The 19,452-nt window shown below is 35.5% G+C and overlaps 1 protein-coding gene across 5 annotated transcripts in view; it reads right to left on the bottom strand.

Moving 5' to 3' along the window:
- KDM4C (lysine demethylase 4C) overlaps positions 1 to 19,452 on the bottom strand; it is a 277,722-nt gene that overhangs the window by 88,157 nt on the left and 170,113 nt on the right. For all 5 annotated transcript variants that reach the window (XR_012779017.1, XM_075527201.1, XM_075527204.1 and 2 more), the window contains exons 13-15: positions 15,758 to 15,939; positions 14,656 to 14,872; positions 13,641 to 13,717 (exon numbers count right to left, since the gene is read on the bottom strand). Coding sequence is in view for 4 of the 5 variants with exons in the window: in XM_075527201.1 (XP_075383316.1) it covers positions 13,641 to 13,717; positions 14,656 to 14,872; positions 15,758 to 15,939 (476 nt within the window). In the remaining variant the exon portion in view is untranslated. The remainder of the gene's footprint in view (positions 1 to 13,640; positions 13,718 to 14,655; positions 14,873 to 15,757; positions 15,940 to 19,452) is intronic.

Genomic DNA, 19,452 nt, shown 5'->3' with positions numbered 1-19,452 from the left:
ATATTCCTAATACAGGTACACCTGCCATGAATGGCAGTGAAATCACATGTACCTTAGCAATTATTACTCATGTTCTGACAGAGAAAGAGAGAGTGTGTGCATCCATGCGTGTCTCCTGTCAGCCTATATGTAAAAATCAGGAAGAGACTTCATTATAGAGCATCACCTTAGAACACATCCAATCTCTGATTGACTATTACTTTGCAAATCCTTTAAGCAAGTAATTTTGTCATTTGTGTTTGCATTAAATAATAATTTCTTAAGCATATTATTTTACACTTATCTAAATTAAATCTTAGACCATTTTAAATTGCTCATCTGCTTAAAAAATCTCCATAACATTCTAGAATTACAAAAGAAAACTCTCTCTTCCAGTATCTGTATAAAGTAAGACTTCTCCATATAATCTGCAAGCTTTAGCACACTAACGTTCACTTCATCTTTTAGCTTTTTAGTGGAGACAATGCATTTTTTTCAAAACAATACAGATCATATCCACAGTTTCTGGACTAAACACTTCCCCTTGCTCACAATGAAACTGAATTTTGCAACTAGTATTCCTAATCTGGTTTATTTTTCATTTCTCTGTTTCAACCACTGCTAGAAACTGCAGCAAAAGCCTGAAGTCAATGTGAACTAACCATGCTTCCTTTGGTACATACATCCAAAAGACAGATCACCTTTTTTGGAATGATATGCCACTACTCAGGCATAGCTGCACATTAATTATTGTTGCATGGATAAATACCACACAAAACCCAAGCCTGTTCACACTCATTTATATTTTAAAATGAATGCATTTGGTTGTCTTTGAGTTTTTTTTACACTCTGCCAAAATTCAAAGTCATATTGACAGTAATGCTTATAAAAAACAGTTTTCACACTTCCATATTTGCATACTTACTTCATCAGCAATAGCATTCTGTATGAGACAGGAAGCTGTCTGACACAACGAGGCAACAGAATTCAGCCAAGCCATAGCAGAGGCATATATAGTAAGTCACATAATGGTTATTCTTATGGACAACTATGAACATGCCCCACATGATCCTCTTTCTTGTTAAACTTCTGTTTCTCCTTTCCTCTAAGATCCTGTAAATTACAATGGCATCTCCAAAGAATTATATTTATCCAATTAAATGAAATATATAACTTAGGGCAGTGGATGAAGACAGGGAAAAATAAAAGGTATGTTATTCCTAATGAATTTTGTCTGACACACTTTCAACAACTTCCTTGTAAAAGGTAGTCTCCATAATCAACCTAGCAATCTACTGCAGCTCTTTGACATCCCTGCCATTAGGAAGTTTTTCATAACAGCTAACTTGAAGATTCCCTGCTGTAGCCTAAGCCTTTTTCTTTTTACTTTATGCGTCATAAACATGAAAAACAGATTGTTCCTTTCCTTTTTGCCATTTTCTATTGACAGCCCCTTAGTCGGTTAAACAACCGCAACTTTTTCACCTCCTGTCTTCATCTGCGGCCACGTTTTTTCCTCTGAAATGCAATGAGAGAAAATCCTCAGTGATGTCAGGCAAAGCATGTTTAGTTGATACATCTTGCATCCCACATCTAGGGAGATGTGTTCACACAGTGTTCACCTTTGGACCACAGTGACTTGTTAAGCTCATGCGATACAACCTTCAGGACCTCTTCTACAGCAGTGGCCTATATCATCACTCCCCATTCCTTTGTTTGTATTCTAGCTTCAGTATCTTGCACTTTTCCCTATTTAATTACATCCGGTTTTCCAGGATATCTCAATAATTTATCAAGATCTTGTTAATTTCTGATTAATCTTACTTCACAGGCCTCATTAAAAAAAAAAAAAAAAAAGCTTGTATTCAGCTAAGATGTTGTATTCAGCTAACATCAGCTGCAACAGCTTCTGCACAAGGGATAACTAAGCAGGTCAGGAAAGAGAAGACAGTATGGTATTTGAGAGATGCTAGTAAAATCATGAAGGACTTGGAAAAGGGCTTGACTAAGTACTCCAATACAATAACTAGGTGGTTGCTATCAAAGGAAAACAGAAAGCAGCAGATTCAAAACAAAAAACAAAAATGTTCTTCACAGAGTATGTGACTGTTTGCCAGAGCGGATGCTAAAATTCTACACCAGTTGGAAAAGAGGCTGCATAAGTTCATGAAAGAGAAATCCAACAAAGGTTAACTTTTGCTTAGTAAATACGAAGAAACTGCCTTTGGCTAAGGCAGTTTCTTATTTGCATATTGTAGGAGATTGAGCACGCATGACGGAATGCTTGCCCAAGACTTAGATTCTTCCCTAGATATTCATTTCTGGCTGTGCTAGAGAGAGAATAACAGTCTAGAATAGACTTTGGTTTAATTCATTATGGCAGGTCTTACTATTCGATCTAACCTGCCATTTTAAAGCTTTACAAAATACATTTTTAAATATTTTAGAAAATATACCTAGATATTAGGAAAATTCTGTTACTTGGCTCTGCTAAGTATACACTGCAATATATATCATATACATTTCATTTAATACATAATTTAATTTTCTTGTGTTTGTAAGGTTTGTGATTTTGAAAAACAAAGAGAATGCATTCACCGAACTTTATTATTAAATTATTATTATAAAGTTATTGTGATAACTTTATTATCACAGCTTTATTTAGCAGTGATACCAGAATGAATCATTTCAAGTATACCTTTTGGCTAGTGGTTTGAAGCATTGCAAGTGTTGCTAATATCTTCAGCACTAAGTAGGACGCTATTTATCCAGTTAACAAAGTATTTCCATTTTTTTTTCCATCAACTGTTTTCCCTGTGTGTCTATTGACTCTGACTAGTGTCTAAAAGCATTCAAAAAATCTAAGAGAAGTGGTTAGGACAAGGTTTATTTCCAAATATTTCTAACAAGAGGTCAGAACAGCTGTTTTCAGTTTTGAGTCAACTGCTACAAAGCTGTGTCACAATAACACTGATTTACTAGTCTCATTTAAAAGTATCTAATTAAAACAGACATCTAATTTTGAACTCTGCCTAGTTCAAATAGCTAAGTCAATAGATAATAGCTAAGTCAAATAGATACAAATTGTATGGCTAAGGCTGATAAACATCTTTTGTTTTCTTCAAGCCACTCTGGTGGGTTTTTTAGAGAAGAACCTTTGAACTTAAAATAGATACCCTTAGTCTTCCAGCTTCTCTCTCAATTGCCTTGTAATGCCCAAGGTCACACTTCCTAATAGTATTAACACAGATGTGCATTTGGATATGGCATTGCTGCCTTTTCGGCTATCTCATTTCCCCAGCTTATTTATATTTGTGTCTGTATTTATCCTTGTGTAAAGAGAGAAGGGTTGGTGTTTCTCTTAACACATTTGAAAATGTCATTTTCAGCCATAGTCCACTAATGAATATTTTTATCCTTCCACACCAGGGGAATAATTTTCACTCAGAAAATAGCTTTTGGGATTATTTAATTTCAATTCAGAGACCATTACTGTATCCACTTCAAGTTATTACCTTAAAATTAACTTTTCAGAGACAAACTTCCATTTTTTTAGAGACAAAATATTCCTAAAAATAAAAATTACAGACAAATTGAGGGTTGTCTAGTAAAAGGATTCACTTTCCCGTCTGGGAACACCATTTCTTAACAGAGTTGCTAGATGCTACCGTTATAACTCACAATCTTCATTTGTATATAAACACTGTCAAACTTCCACCAGCATCTGCCTCAACAATGCCACAATTTTCATGAATAATAGGAACTTTGAGAAAAGCATTTCAACTTTCCTTTTAGAAAATGTTACAGAAAAATCTTACTCTGTCCAAAAGAATAAACCATTATCAATTCTTCTAGCATTTTGTACATGCTTGAAGTTCACACTGATTGAGGAGGCTGAGTAATTCCATGAAAGAGAAATCCACCACGGGTTAATACTTATTTAATATGTAGATGCATCTTTGGCTGCAAGCTTAAAGTAGGTTCTTGAAATTGAAGGTGGCCACACTTCTGCTATGGATTAACATTTTACTCTTTCAGATGCATTCAAATATGTTCAAGACATCCACCTGTGGGAATTTAAAGTTTACAAATCATCAGCTACTGAATTTCCACATTCTAGTAGCCTAATCCCGCAAACATTCAGTCCACCCTGCCCTTGACTCAGGGATAGCCAAAAATTTCCTTGCAATTGCAGCTCCCAGGTCATGCCAGACTGAGGCAACAGTATACAGAGCAAGTAGCCTTTTGCTGCGCTGTCTGTGACATAGTATTATTGAGACCAGTGATCTGCAAGAACTCAAAAAGCAGGAGAGAGTTGGCTGGGATAAGATGACTTGGAAAAGGACAGGGAAGAGAGGTGAGATGGGGAATGGGAGTAGGCAGAGAATACTGCAGCCAGAGAAGGAAGGGGAACTGGCAGGCCCGAGACTGAAATAAGACTCAAAGCACTCTTTACAGGTAACTGGAGTAAAAATAACTCCCACACTTGGCAGGGGGGCCTATGTGTCCTTTCGCACTAGAATGTGCATATCTGAAGTAAAAAACACATATAAAGTATGAAATGGAGACTTTTACATCGCTGAATATGAATACTTTATGCAATAGTGGTTATTGGTCACTCAGTTTTAGAAAATGTTTACAGTAGAAAGAGTGAGTGTTCCCAAGCATCTGAAGACGAAAGATTACAGACAACTTCCCCTTTGAAGAGAAGTCAAAAGGAATGAGATTAGCTTTTTTAAAAAAAAATAAATAAATAAGCTTTGAAATGAGGTACAAAATACAAAACTGATCATTCTTCCTGCAAAATATAATGAGACTGTGAAAATCACTGCCAGAGGATAACACTGAGGCTAAACACTTAGCAAACACACATGGAATGATGGTATGTCTACTGATAAAAAATGTGTAGGATTATTCCCATTATTATAAGACAATGTTTGGAAGTGACAGTAAATATTAGATTTAAACCTGAACATCTTTAGATGAAAATTTGTGTCTTCAACAAACAGCCTAGCACCAGCTGTGCAGGGCAGGATATCCTGCTACTGGCTACTTCCATCTTTTTTTTCCCCTCAATGATTTTGCAGCAGTACTCCTGGAGATCAGATATGGTCTTTGAGGACAAATTTAGATTGGACGAGGTTGGTGGAGGTTCTCTGGTCCAATTCCAGCTCCAAGGAGGGCCAGATTCAAAGCTGCATCTGAGTGAAATCCTGCCTTACCCTGAAGGGAATGGACAACCCCTTCCTTGGTAAGATGAGAATAACCACACACCTGGAGGTGCCCAAAGCTATCAAGCCTTTTCACATGGATATCAGTGGCAAAGGCTGACTTGATGAACTGCAATGAAGGGAATCCAAGGTCAAAATGCACTTTGCGTCTGAGCATTATGGCACCTAGGTTAAAAGGATATTTTCTGGGTTTAACAGTGTCCTGGTTTCACCTGGGATAGAGTTAATTTTCTTCCTAGTAGCTGGTATAGTGCTGTGTTTTGGATTTAGTATGAGAATAATGTTGATAACACACTGATGCTTTAGTAGTTGCTAAGTAGTGCTTACACTGGTCAAGGACTTTTCAGCTTCCCATGCTCTGCTGGGTGCACAAGAATCTGGGAGGGGGCACAGCCAGGACAGCTGACCCCAACTGGCCAAAGGGCTATTCCATACCATATGGCGTCATGCTCAGTATAGAAACTGGGGGGAGTAGGCTGGGGGGCAGCGATCGCTGCTCAGGGACGGGCTTGTCATCGGTCAGTGGGTGGTGAGCAATTACATTGTGCATCACTTGTTTAGTACATTCTTTTATTATTATTATTGTTATTATTATTATTTTCTCTTCCCCTGCTGTCTGTTAAACTGTCTTTATCACAACCCGTGGGTTTTACTTCTTTTTCTGATCCTCTCCCACATCCCACCAGGGGAGGGGGTGGGAGCGTGCAGGGAGGGTGAGTGAGCGGCTGTGTGGTGCTTAGTTGCTGACTGGGTTTAAACCACAACAAACAGTCTTCAATTCAGTTTCTGTGACAGCATCAGGGAAACTCAGTATTTACAAACCTGTTAAAATACGTTGTGTCAAAGACTGGTTATTACAAGCAATACATATCCTGTTACTACAATAATACCAAAAGCAGAAAGAAATATCATGCTCCCCACCTTCGAGTCCGCACATGGTTACCATCAGCATTTATAAGTAACTCTCCCAGTAAGTCACCTTTTTGCAGAGAAGCTTTGGGAAAAATCCAGATTTTAAAAATAAATAAATAAATAAAAATAAATCAGGCCTTACTTCTCTGAAAAGAAAAGAGAAAAACACAGAAAACTTAAGGTTTTAACCTTCCCTGCTATAGCCAGATTTTCATGCCAAATAATTTCTTTTTATTAACAATATCCAAATGCTTTTAAAGCTTGGTAGCAAAATCAGTCTGCAAATTAAGACACTCTATACCAACTCACATGTTAATTTTGGCAGTTATCAGGCTCTGAAAATAGGAGTTTATAATGGAAATGCTGACGCTGTATCAGTGAGAAGGGCACTACTATAAAAAGATTGTTCAAAATCATTATTTTCAGTAGGGTGAAATAGGGCAGTTTCTTGAGCTGGAATGCGGAAAGCTCTTACGTGCCACTTTTCTGATGCCTTGGGAAAAAAAAGAAAAAAAAATTCCTTCAACTGATGTAATGGGCTACTCTAACCACAAAATACAAACAAACCAGAAGTCTGAATATCAATAGTAAAATATAAAGCATGACAAAGCTCATCTACAGGAAAAAAAATTCTGCTAAGCTGTTTAACACTTGCTATTCAACATAGCATCTGTTCTCAAACTCAGTGCCAACTGACCAGATTAGGTGCTGAACTATTTCTGCAGTACTATGGAGGCTTAGAATAACATGTGAAAAGTCATGCAGGTTCCTTAGTAGCCTTATTAACACAGCTTACTATGAAGTAAGGCATTGAAGTGCATTTACTTGTTTCCTTACTTGCTCTTCTTTCTAACTCTTTCCTGTGCCAAATACTTTTGTCCTCTAAATAATAAAGGTACTTACGTTTATGTACTATAGCTACCAGGTGACCACATCCTTGCACATTATCCAGTACGTTGCATTCTCTATAATGCCAGTCATTATTCTTACTGACTTCACTAGTTTTCTTTAGCTGAAGCATTTAAGATTAATGAGGCATTTGTTCTCAATCAAGGCACTTTGTATGAATACAGTTACGCTTTCAGGAGCCATGCAGATTACTTATTTAATATTATTTGATTTTTTTAATTGTTTTGGGGGATTGATTTATGGCTATTTTTTGTCCATTAGCGTAGACAAATTCAGTATCACTCTTCTCTTTTGTCAATAATCATTATCAAAGAGAACCTACTGTCTAGCAGAATATTAAGGTATGTTATGTTATCATGGATCCAACTGCATCCTGGAAGGTGAAAATTTGACATAAAATATTTTAAAGCATACTACTTCAGCTACTTAAAGATGCTGCAACTGCAAGAAAACAGTATGCTTCTGAATCTCAAAAGCATTTTCCTCTGATAATATAAAATGGAATCTCCATCGCAGAAAAGTCTGGCTCTGTAAATCTGAGTCCACTTAGGCATTTTTCTGTTTCCATATTTTAATGAAATTCATAGTTGGGATTCACACATAATACAGTTTCATTTAGCTATTAATACAGCCCTCATTTCTATAGTGCTCTCATACTTCAGTGCTTTACAAAATCATAGTGATATACAAAAACCTAGTAGAGACCAAATTTCCTATAAAGTTAACATAACTGCCAGGAGTTTAAGAAAGTATCATGTAACAGAACTAAAAACAATACTCAATTGTGTAAGCAGAGGAATGAGACGGAACTTTCTCTCCTAAGAAATGAATTCTGAACTTTGAACCAAGCTTTGTACCAATGTTTCATAACTTCCATTTTATTTTCCACTTCACAAAACCTTTCTTTCTCTTTGTTTTCCAATCAATCTTCCCTTCAGGATTTAAAGCTTTACCCAGAAGGGAGTTCCTCAGACAGGTCTTCCTCAGCTAAATCTCCTCCTTCTCAATCAGTGTGAGGAAGGAATCAATGTGAAGAGGAAGGAAAACAATTTCAGACATTCAGGAAGTTGGAGTTTCAGGGAATAGGTATTTTCTGATAATTAAATCTTCTCATTTTGTGCACTTTTCTGATGCAAGAATTGAATTTTTGAAGGGATGTGGATATATAATTCCTACAGTGAGTCAAATCTCAGCTTCACATCTGCAACAGCTGCAGTTTTTAGGAATGCTTATCCTGAAAAAGAATTTAGATGAATATGATTTTTTTCATTTGTTTCATGTAGAAACCTGAAGTCTGAACTGTTTTAGTTGGAATGTAAAATACACTCTCTCTATATTCCCTACAGTAAAAAAAAGGTCATGCAAATAAGTATTTTTCTTTAATTCTGTCTCCCTCTCCAGAGAGACTTATGGTACTACACAGCAATTTAAAGTACAATTAAAATATCATATGTATAACAACAGGTACAGAAAAATTTATACAAATTAAAAAACTGATTCATGAAAGAAACATACGCATGTAATTCAAAGGTAGCATAAAACTTTCAGCTGCAGGTTGGCACGACTAACATAAATTGCAGATTTTTAAAAGGTAAAGTAGTACTCTGGGCAGCAGTATATCCAATTAAGTTGTCTTTTTTTATAGATGTACAGAAGATTGGTTAAAAGAGAACCATATTTATCTTAAGTATAATGCTAAGATTACATAAAAGTATTGTACTATTTTGAAGTGCAGGCTGTTAGGATAATCTAAGGTTATTGTCCAAACTCTGAAGAGACAGAAACATGATCCTAAAATGACGAATAGGACCCAAATAAGTATCAGCAATTCTTAATCATGCTGATGTCAGCAATGAGGTTCCACACAACCAAAAATACACTAATAAATTTAAGTTGTATATCAAACTGATAATTTTTTCTCCAAAGAGAACTACAGTCACATTGCTTTGCAATGAATAATACTGTTCAAACAGGCGAACGAGAACCATAGAAAAAAGAAAACTCAGTGTCTATTTTATCCTTCCGCCTCAAGGCATGATCAAGTCTTCTTCAACTATTCCTGACAAATGTTTGTCTAACATGTTCTTAAAAATCATGAAGGAGTAGATTCTACAAAACCTCTATATATTCTATTCCAGTAGTTCACTATTTTTAGAAATAAAAATTCAGAAAATTTCCTGGTATTAACATAAACTTCTGCTGATGCAGTTTAAAGCTGCTACAAGTCATCTTGTCCCTAAAATGAGAGAATGGCAATTGACTGTGTTCCTCTTTCCTATACACATATAATTTTACATGAGAGAATGCTTCTTATTTCCTTTCTGTCTTCCCCTGGCTATACTAAGAAGGTTAATTCTTTTCAGTCCTCCCTTATGGAATGATTGAGGTCTCTCAGGAATGATTAAAAGAATTTTAGTTTTGGGTTTTTTTGCAATTTCAATGGCACCTCTTGTTTTCTTCCATCCCATTCAGACTCATGTTTTTTTTGAACCATGTGTGTTCACTGTTAGACATAGTTCTTCAGCTGGGCTCTCATCAAAGCTGAAGAGAGCAGAAAGATTATTCCATGTGTTTTTCAGGCTTTACTTCCAGTACAAGGCTTAAACATCTTGGTGTGATGTTTCAGGTTCTACAGAACTGATGACTTATGTTCAGTTTGTGACCAGAGTGGTCACAACTGCAGTTGGCAGCAGGAGCTACTGCTTAAGCAGGGACTCCCACCTTATATGTGCATAACTGATAACTCCTCTCTAAGTATTTTACCTATCTCTGTTGAATTCTATATGATTTATTTTACACCATTTCTTCAATATACTAATATTATTATTATCCTAGAAAATAGTAGGATCTAATCCAAAACAGTAATTGAATGCAATACAAAATAGTAAACCCAAATTAGTAAATCTCAGCCTACAAAATGCCTAAGGTCCTTGGTACTTACAGAAAAAGCATCAGGAATGCTTCTTATTAATCCTTTTGCTTCACGGAAATATTGAAATAACTGAAGAAAACAATATTTTGAATAATACTGGAAACACATTTGACAGTTGTGAAAAAGCCTTTGATGTATTCTGTAAGTGTAACACCTTGGTAGCTTCACATGAATTGTACTCCCCCATCTCCTGTGCAATCATCTTAAGTGACTTAAAGTAGACCAGTCTAGATTTCCATGTCTGTTCCATAAGTACATGAGAAGTAATCAGCAAATGATGCACAGAACTTTATCACTCTTGTGGTGATTTTAAGAGTCTGATGAGAATGATGACTGGTGGCCTGAGATACTGAGGGTTGAAAGCAAATCCATATTCCTATATGTTTGGCAACTATTTACATCATCTCTCTTCTGTCACTTAAATATCAGAATTTAAAACACTATCAAAAGTGTCTGAAAGTTAGGATGCATGAAATCTTTTGCTTATTCCTTATTCCCATGAGCTGTCACAGCAAAAAATCAGTTGGTTTCTTCTTGGTTTCTTCTCTTTGTACCCCGTTATTGTCTAGGTGTTTAGAAATTGATAGATTCATCATTTGTTTAGTATTTCTCTTGGAATCCAAGTTAGGTTGACTGCCACATAATTCCTTGGGTCACCCATTTCCTGCCTTTTTAAATTTTCCAACATTAAATTTTCCAGGCTCCTGGCACCTCACCTAAGCTCTGCAAACTCTCAGAGATAATCACTAATAGTTCTGAGATTGCTTCAGCATCTCAAGAGTTTTGAAAGACCCTACTGTTAAAAAAGAAAAAGTGAATTGGGTATTATTCACATATGAGTAAATAACAGAGTGTTATTCACATCCTTGAAACTGCTGGATTTTTGCTATGTAACTCGGGTAGCAGATGCCTACTAGCTATCACTCCTACATCTCGCAGCTGACAATGAACAGTTCACATTGACATGTGAATGACATGTAATAACAAAGAATACAAGATAGCAGACTACGGAGGACAAGTTTTAAGTAAATTTAATACTAGTGAGGTCTTTTTAATCTTCAACATTTCATTAAAACTTCCCAACTGAATGACAACTTATGACATTAAGAATGTGAATTTTATTCCACAAACATATCTGAATGAAAAGATCTCTTGGGGCATAAGTTCATTTCACTCAGGTCACCAAATCAGAGCTATAGAAAGATGAAGTTGTCAGCGCTAACGATTTAGCTCTACAATAATCAATACACATACAAAATCACAGCAATTCAGTTAAATATATAATAACATAGCTTACATTAAATAAGTTGTCTGAGTGGGCAACACATACTGTCTAGCCTTTGCATGGTGAAAACGGTGCTCCATTTCACTCCTATCACCTTCTTGTTACCTAACACATAAAATTCCAGAAATCCACTTGGTCTTCTCTCCAGTTCCTAGAGTACCAAAAAGTACTTCCCCCAAAGTACTACCCCTAAATACCAAAAAGTACTTCCCCTAAAGGGGAATACTTCCCCTAAAGGCCAAAAAGTACTTCCCCTAAAATTCAGAAACTTATATGCATGATAACAGAATAAAACTAAACTTATTCAGTAAAATGTGCACAATTCTTCTCACATTAACACTGTTCTTGGGTGTGAATTTTTCCCCTAAAAGTTTGTCAAAGAAAAATCCCAGTGGAGTCAAGCTTTAATCTTCTCCCCAACATTTTCCTTTTTCTATCATATTACCCAATTCCCCCTTTATTGCGCCATAGTGAACGTAAATGAGTCATCAGTCATTATCTCGCTATTTTTGTTCTTATCTTTCACTTACTGCTGCACTATCTGAATGTCCTCTTCACTTCAAGAACATGTGTAAAATAACCTTAAAACCCCAGAACAATTTTAGAATCCTTTCTACAACACAGCATTAATAAATTATAAGACTGAATTTTGTTTTACTATTTTTCAGTGACTTTTGATTTTAAAAAATGCACTATAGTCAAAAGACAGAGACTCTCTATATTGCAGTTAACATTAGATTCCAAGGCAATGTTCTAAATTTTTCACTGTTTTTAACAAAAACATCTGATTCAGTCCTATTGCTGTCATACATGGTGTTTCATGAATAAGAATGTTCTCCTTAGAATTCCCATACTTGCACATTGTAGCTGTGTCTCCCTGAAAAGAAATTCACAAAACTTTTTGACAGAGCAGCAGGGCCTTCTAACCCTGTTTGTTTAACTGATAATTAGATTCTGAGTTAATGGCAACCTGTCACTTGCTAGAACAGACTTATGCTTCTCCCGTCGACCCTCCCCTGACTCCAGGACAGTAGTCACAAAAGTAGTTCAGGAGACCCTGAAACTCACAATTGTCTGATAAGGAAACTATAACAAGTTTTTCAGGTTACCTATGAAAGATGAAAATTGCATTTTACCTAGTAAGAATGCCTTTCCTGCTAAAATGAGAACACATTACAGAGATAGACATTGATTGAATAAATATTTTAATAGCTATTCACTGAGAGAACACAGGACTAAACATTATAGATGGACCATATTTTTGTAACGAGCAGTTCTAAAGTCACTTTTTTTCCTTTTGTTTTCCCCAGCTTAGGTAATACGTGCATTAAAAATACCAGTTCCTCTTTTGTTTCCTTAAATCTTAGCATTCACAAAAGAACCTTAAAATGTTGAAAGTGTACAAAAGGAAAATCAATGTGTTTATACTTATATTATTATATTTATAATATAAAATATTCTTATATTTATTTATTTACTTTCAGTTTGCTAATGCTACAATTGTGAATTTCTTACAGGTGACTTTCATAATTGCAAGAAGTGGTGTTTGACAGAGTGATATTGTATTTTCCAGTATTTTGAATTCTGATTTCTTTTTCAACATATCTAAAAATTTTATGATGTCATTTAAGGATTTACATTTTTAAGGCACCTGAAATATCTGCTTTTAATTCAACAACTGAATGGAAAGCTACGTTGCTATCAAAACTGATTATCACATTTCTTCAAGCTGTTTTAGGGAAAACAAATATTAGATGACTTAGCAGGGCAACTGATAGATTGGTGAAATGTAAAATTTTAATTTTTTTTTTTTTAATGAGTATATGTTTAGGGATTCTATGCACTATTAATTGCTTGTCTATTTATTCCTTGCTGTACAAAACTGTTTCATACTTTTTTTTAATAAAAGAATAGGCATTTAGGAGCTTCACAAGTGAAACCTTCTGCTTATACAGCGCACTAAACCTTACATGCTGTAAAAGAACAATTTCACTCTTGACTGTGATTTATTATTCTCTTTCCCTTTCTCTATTCTCCAGCTGCCTACATGTACATACCAAAAGTCTAAAATGTTTAAAGGAAATCTCATTTTTTCTCTCTCTCTTATGTGTATTTAAATTTTCAGTTGTTTCCTTGAACAATGTTTTACACACAACTATATTCTCTTAGCCAATCCTTTTCTTGAGTGTATAAACCTACTCCAGGTTTGTCTATCAAAATGCTATTACATTTTACATTGAAATCTAAATGTATTTTACAAATAATTTTTCCCCAGCAAGTGTATGTTCAGAAAAAATACACAGGCTACATTCTATGTGCAATCATGCATGTGATCTTTTTTTTTCCCTTAATCTCTAATGTGTCAGATAACAAAGCAACATGTGAAACTTACGGCTGTCCAGGCTTCTTTTCTGCATCGAGAACACAACCATTCATTACGGATTTCATGAGAAGGAACACCATAGCAACCTGGAATAAGAGAGCTGGATCGATTAATATATTCTGCCTTTCTATCTATGATATACAATTCAACTGTGTATAAACACTGGTAAAACACATCTCCTGTGACCAAGGAGACTTCTCCAATCTAAGCTTGCTGCTAATTCCATACTCTATGAAATATATAAATTAGACACACAGATCCTCTTCCCAAAACTCAGAAAAAAAACAAAACCCAAACAAAAAACCCACCAAACCAAACCAAAAATCAAAACAAACAAACAACAAAAAAACTCCAAACACCAAAAAAAGCAAACCCCAGAGAACTTCTTATTTTCTGTCAGTTCACTAGCAAATCACCAATTCTCCCTGCAGTAAAACTGTACAATTTGAATTAATGTACTGACATTTATTCTATGCAATTATACTGCACTTCCATGTAAGAATTTCACATGGAATTCTTAGAGTTAACTATTCAAGTCCTACTGTCTGTAGAAGATACTGCAGAAAATCCATGCATTCATCAGTCACTCTTGACATAAAAAAGAATGCAAGGTGAAGGAAATTACTGCATACCTAAAGTCAACAGCAATATTCACAAGTCCTCAAATCCAGCAGGATTTCACCCTGACTACTAAATAAGGACATACTAACATCACACAGTGGTTTAAAAGATGAAAAGTAAAGGAGAAATTTAATAGCTCAGAATTGAAACAAGAATCAGAAGTTTGTGATTATTTAAAGTTTACAGAAAAGTTAATTCTTCAAGATTTTCACAGCAATCATTAACAAGTAACAGAAAATGTAACATAGTTTTTAAAACAATTTAGCCAGTGATTGAAGCATTACATATGGAAATGTTCTTCAAGTACTTTTAAAGACATACTGGAAGCCTAGTTAACTATTATTTATCAATAAAACAAAATTTGAAATTACATTTCTGCCAACTGAACAATTAGTTTATTTACTTGCATGAACCCGTACACAACACTTTGCACAGGAAATCAGAAGACTTGTTCCATCTTCTTCGATAAAGGCATTTGATGGATAGTTTTCAGTGTTTTCTTCACTATAAATAAAACACATCTCTGGAATAAGAGGTTTAGTCTTTTCATTTTCAGCCATCAATGTTTCTGCTGAGTTTGCTTTCCCAAAAGTAGGACTTTCTTCATCATGATTGTCTGGCTGGAAAATAAACAAAATTTATATTTAAGTAAAAGAAAGGAGAATCTTATTTACTCTTCCTTTTGACAATGATGAAATGAATTCTCCCCTCACAGTTCTTGCACTAACAATGTAACAGTCTTATGAGAAAATTCACTGCTTCTAGGTATTTATCACAGTCATTCTATAGTTCCTTGACTGTTCAAATAACCATGAAATCTAGAATAGCACTCAGCCTGCAAATTAGTGTTACTGCAGCAGTGTTCGATGCGACTGTATCTCTGTCTCTCTTTGAGCCCTTTAATTGGGTCCACTGCAATAAAAGTTTTCCTCCTAGTTTCCATGCTGAGGGGATTCCAGTTTACCAGCTTCAGAATTAGTACCATAGTACTACAGCAGCATTTTTAGCTGACATTTGACACAGGAATTCCACAAGCCAGTATCAAACCCTGCTCTGCATTAGACTGTTTCTATGGGAATATTATTCCTGAGAAGGCCTAAGTACTGTGAAAATGTTTATTTCTTCAACACTGCAGGAAGGAGATATAGGAGAGGCTCCAATAAAAAGCATTTGAAGATGGACATATAAGGAAATAGCAAAAGGATACAAACCTATGTGGATTTGCCACCTCAAAAAGTGTAACTTCAAGGGGAAGCACACATACAGTAACATGTAAACCCTACTAGAAGGCATACACTGTCTACAACCAAGGATAAACAGAGGTGAACAGAGTATCAGTTCTAATTTTAATAACAGTGAGTTTATTTACTTTTTTTTAGTACTTTTAGATTACTCATACAAATCAAATGCATAAGCTTATCTTATTTCTAATTTACTGGAAATAAAGTAGCTGGGCAGCTATTTCACAATTCACCCAGAGATGGAGCTGTTAGGATATTGCTTACCTTGTAGTATGGCATGAGAAGAGTGCAAATGGCACAGTGTGGTTCCTTTTTTGCACAAGATGCATTGTATTCTTTTTCAGCATTGAAATTGGGTACTCTTGTCTGCCAAAGGTAGACCAGAGGCTTGGCCCATGTCTCTGTCTCTTGAACCTTCTCTTCAATTAAGGTAGTCTCAGGCAGTTCTTAAAGAAAACAAACAATTGGTTACATTGGTTACATTGGAATGAAGACAAACAACGATTTTGTCTTGTATGCTATGTAACCAAGCTATGTAACTTACTATGTATGTAACTTACATCTTTCCCAATTGGTTACATTGGTTACATTGGAATGAAGACAAACAACGATTTTGTCTTGTATGCTATGTAACCAAGCTATGTAACTTACTATCTATGTAACTTACATCTTTCCCAATTGGTTACATTGGTTACATTGGAATGAAGACAAACAACGATTTTGTCATGTGTGCTAACAATGAAGATAAAGCAAAGCTATAAGAAGTCTGTTTGAATACAAATGCAAAAGTCTAAAAGAATTATGCGTCAGGACAAGCACACAAAAAAGTGCTCTGATACCTCTATCATGAGCTGACTTGTCCACATGCAGCATAAGTAAGTATGCTGCTAGCTCTACTGTTTACAATTAGTATTCATACACACAACATTACATCTCACTCTCCCACTTCTTAATTCCTCCATCTCTACCCCCTATGCCCTAAATTCCTTATGGATGGAACATGTTGCATCCTGCCAAGCAGCACGAGACAAATCACTCTGTTCACCTGGAACAGCACCTCTCAACTCTTTATGGAAATTGACACTCATTTTCCAAAGGGAAAAAAAGAGACAAATGTTATAGCCAGGGAGTAATGGGGAACAATCAGATCTACAACATAGCTGGACATGCATGCTGGATCCCACTACAGGAAAAATTATTTGGTAATATCAGTGATCTGTTCTAGATGTTGTAAAAGTTTGTTTTACTTAGTAGCAGTGTTTCCGTGTAGGACTCCATAGAGATGACTTTATGAAATTAAAAGCCTCTAGAGAAGCTGGGAAATAAAATCAGACTGAAACTCAAAGACAAACAGCTTATTCGATAGGAGTAATCTAAAAATGTAGTCATTTGTTGTTGAGAAAGATGTGGGGAAGGGAAAGCTGGGAAAAGGAGACTGGGTGTAAAAGCCTTGCTGCAGTGAAATCAATAGCATAATTATTAATGAACAAGTTGCTAACACCAGAATTTCAGCCTAATCACATGTTTGAGCTGGTTGGAAACCTCAAGGTATCTTCACAGGCAACCTAGTGACAAATATACACATTATGAGGATGCAAAATATACATTTTGCAAAATATACACATTATGAGGATGGAAATGTCTTTTCATTCTAGAAAGGAAAGCATTGCTGACAGGAGATGTTAAGTATATTTTTTTGAATTGGGTCCTTATACACTGCTCTGATTAATGATGAGGTCTGGGGTTCTGTTCATTCAAGTGGACAGTACCTATTAAATCTTTCATGATCAATGAGAAGGCATGTAGGTGTCAATTGGAATAATTAAAATAATATGAATGTGGGAAGGAAAATGTGGCAAGTTATTGAATAGAACTTTCAGATAACAAAAAAAAGGAAAAAGGTCTATAGCATACAGTCCTTTTCTAATGATGTATTTAAGAAAAATTGTTTATTTCAGAAGAAAATTCCAACAACAGAGAAATGTTTAATGAAGTACATTAAGCTGAATCATCACATTCCTTCAGCCCATGACTGCCTTCATCCACTTTACCAAAAACCAGAGGCTTTATTGGTCTCCTCCTATGACAAAGTGTCACGCATTGCTACAAAAGCACTATAAAGCTGATAGCATTTTTATCAGTGTTGAATAAAATATGGATTAAAATATTTGTCTACAAGCAAGCCAAATGTAGCAAAAATAAATTAATTAATATATCCTGCATGTGAATTTTGCTCCACTTTTTATAGTTTCTCAAGACAACTAATATCAATTCAATAAACATTTGCCAATAATCCAGCTAGAAGGACAAATACAAAACATCTGCAAAAAAGCTGTCACCAAGTCAATATTCAACAGCAGACCTTTATAGTGAATAACGTAGCTGCAAAAGAATAGCAGTGAAGAAATAGCTGAACACAAGCTGAAAATATAAAATGCTGGCATCACTTTTATAGCTTCTGAATTACTTATTTTTTAGGTTAAAAGCTTACCTAATCTTTCAGTTAAAGACATTCTGTCCAATCATATTTTTTCTATTGCTTGCAATTTTCCAGAACTGTAAAATAAATAGCTCTGAAATCTGTGCCTCTAGTTCTATTTCTATCTATTTAAATTTTCCCTTACAGAACCGTCTCACAAGTGGCTTCATCTTTGCTAACTTATTTTCCAAATTCTTTCTTTGACATTATTTTCTTTCAGGAGCTTATACTGCCACTATTTTAAATATTTTCATTATAGTTGTGACCTCTCAGAGAATTCAGGTCTTGACTGTGCCTTATGAAGAAAACAAAGAGGTTTGTAACTTACATCTTGCATACCTATTATCCATTTTGAAACTGACATCCTTTGACTGCACCACTCATCACTGCTGAATAATTCTCCCATGAGGGCTGAAGTCTTCACCCTGAACCTCAGCCTATTATGCTCCTCTTTAGTCAAAAATCTATCTTTGGATTTCTGATCCTAGAATTAATTCCAGGACGATAGCTCTAGTTCTCACATAGTGCTCTGGTTTCCCACTGCCTCCAGCACATTGCTGAGTTCATGACCATATTGGTTCTGCTTTTGATGAGAACAATATTTATATCTTAATAACTCCAAATGTGTATCTCAAACTCCAACATTTCAGTTCCCTCTCGTGTGATCTTTACAAATCCTTCCCAGACCAAGGGAATGAAAAGAACACAAGAGCCAGGAATAAAGCTGGCAGCACTCTCACAACATTTTGTTGCTTTCAAGAGCTTTCTATTTATTTTCAAACCTCATTCCAAATGAAGCCAGAGAGAAAGTGTCATATGCAGATGTACTGGACTGCATCTTCCACAACCTCCAAAAAATTGAACACTATTTTAATGAATTTATTTTCTCCTTTACATTATATTTAGAGCAACTACTTCAGTTACGTATTGACTAGAAGCAAACCCTCCTCATTTGCCTCTGATCTCTAACGTCTCTAATTATGCATTCTATCTCCTTTGAGGTATGACAGTCTTCTCAATGCTCCTTACTGCAGTCTCTTAGTCTCTTTGCATGAACTATGGCACCCAAGCTCTCTGATGTGATCGTCCTGCATATTGCACTCTGCAATCTCTCACTCTTCTCCACCATAACAAGCCCAGAAGCACAGCCATGAAAGGAAAAATATCCCTCCCCCTTTCAGAGGGAGACTAGCTAACCCAGTACTTCTTAAAGGAATGTTGCACTAACGGTATACAAAATTAAGAATAGACAGAATGGATGTTCTTAAGGCGTATAAGCTTTGTCTGATCCTCTGTTATCACTACCGTATGGCTTATGAATTTCAGTTCTTTTCAAGAATTTCCTAGGCAACCTCAAGCTTAATTTATCATCCTTCAAGGGCTTCAGAAATATTAGTTCATCTTCTTACAATCAACATTCACCCACACACACACTGAAATCATAAAATGTCAAAAGAAATTGATATTAAAAAAAAGTTAC

Source organism: Mycteria americana, chromosome Z (genome assembly GCF_035582795.1).
Source record: "Mycteria americana isolate JAX WOST 10 ecotype Jacksonville Zoo and Gardens chromosome Z, USCA_MyAme_1.0, whole genome shotgun sequence".
NCBI lineage: Eukaryota > Metazoa > Chordata > Aves > Ciconiiformes > Ciconiidae > Mycteria > Mycteria americana.
This window is presented reverse-complemented; position numbering and strand designations above follow the sequence as displayed.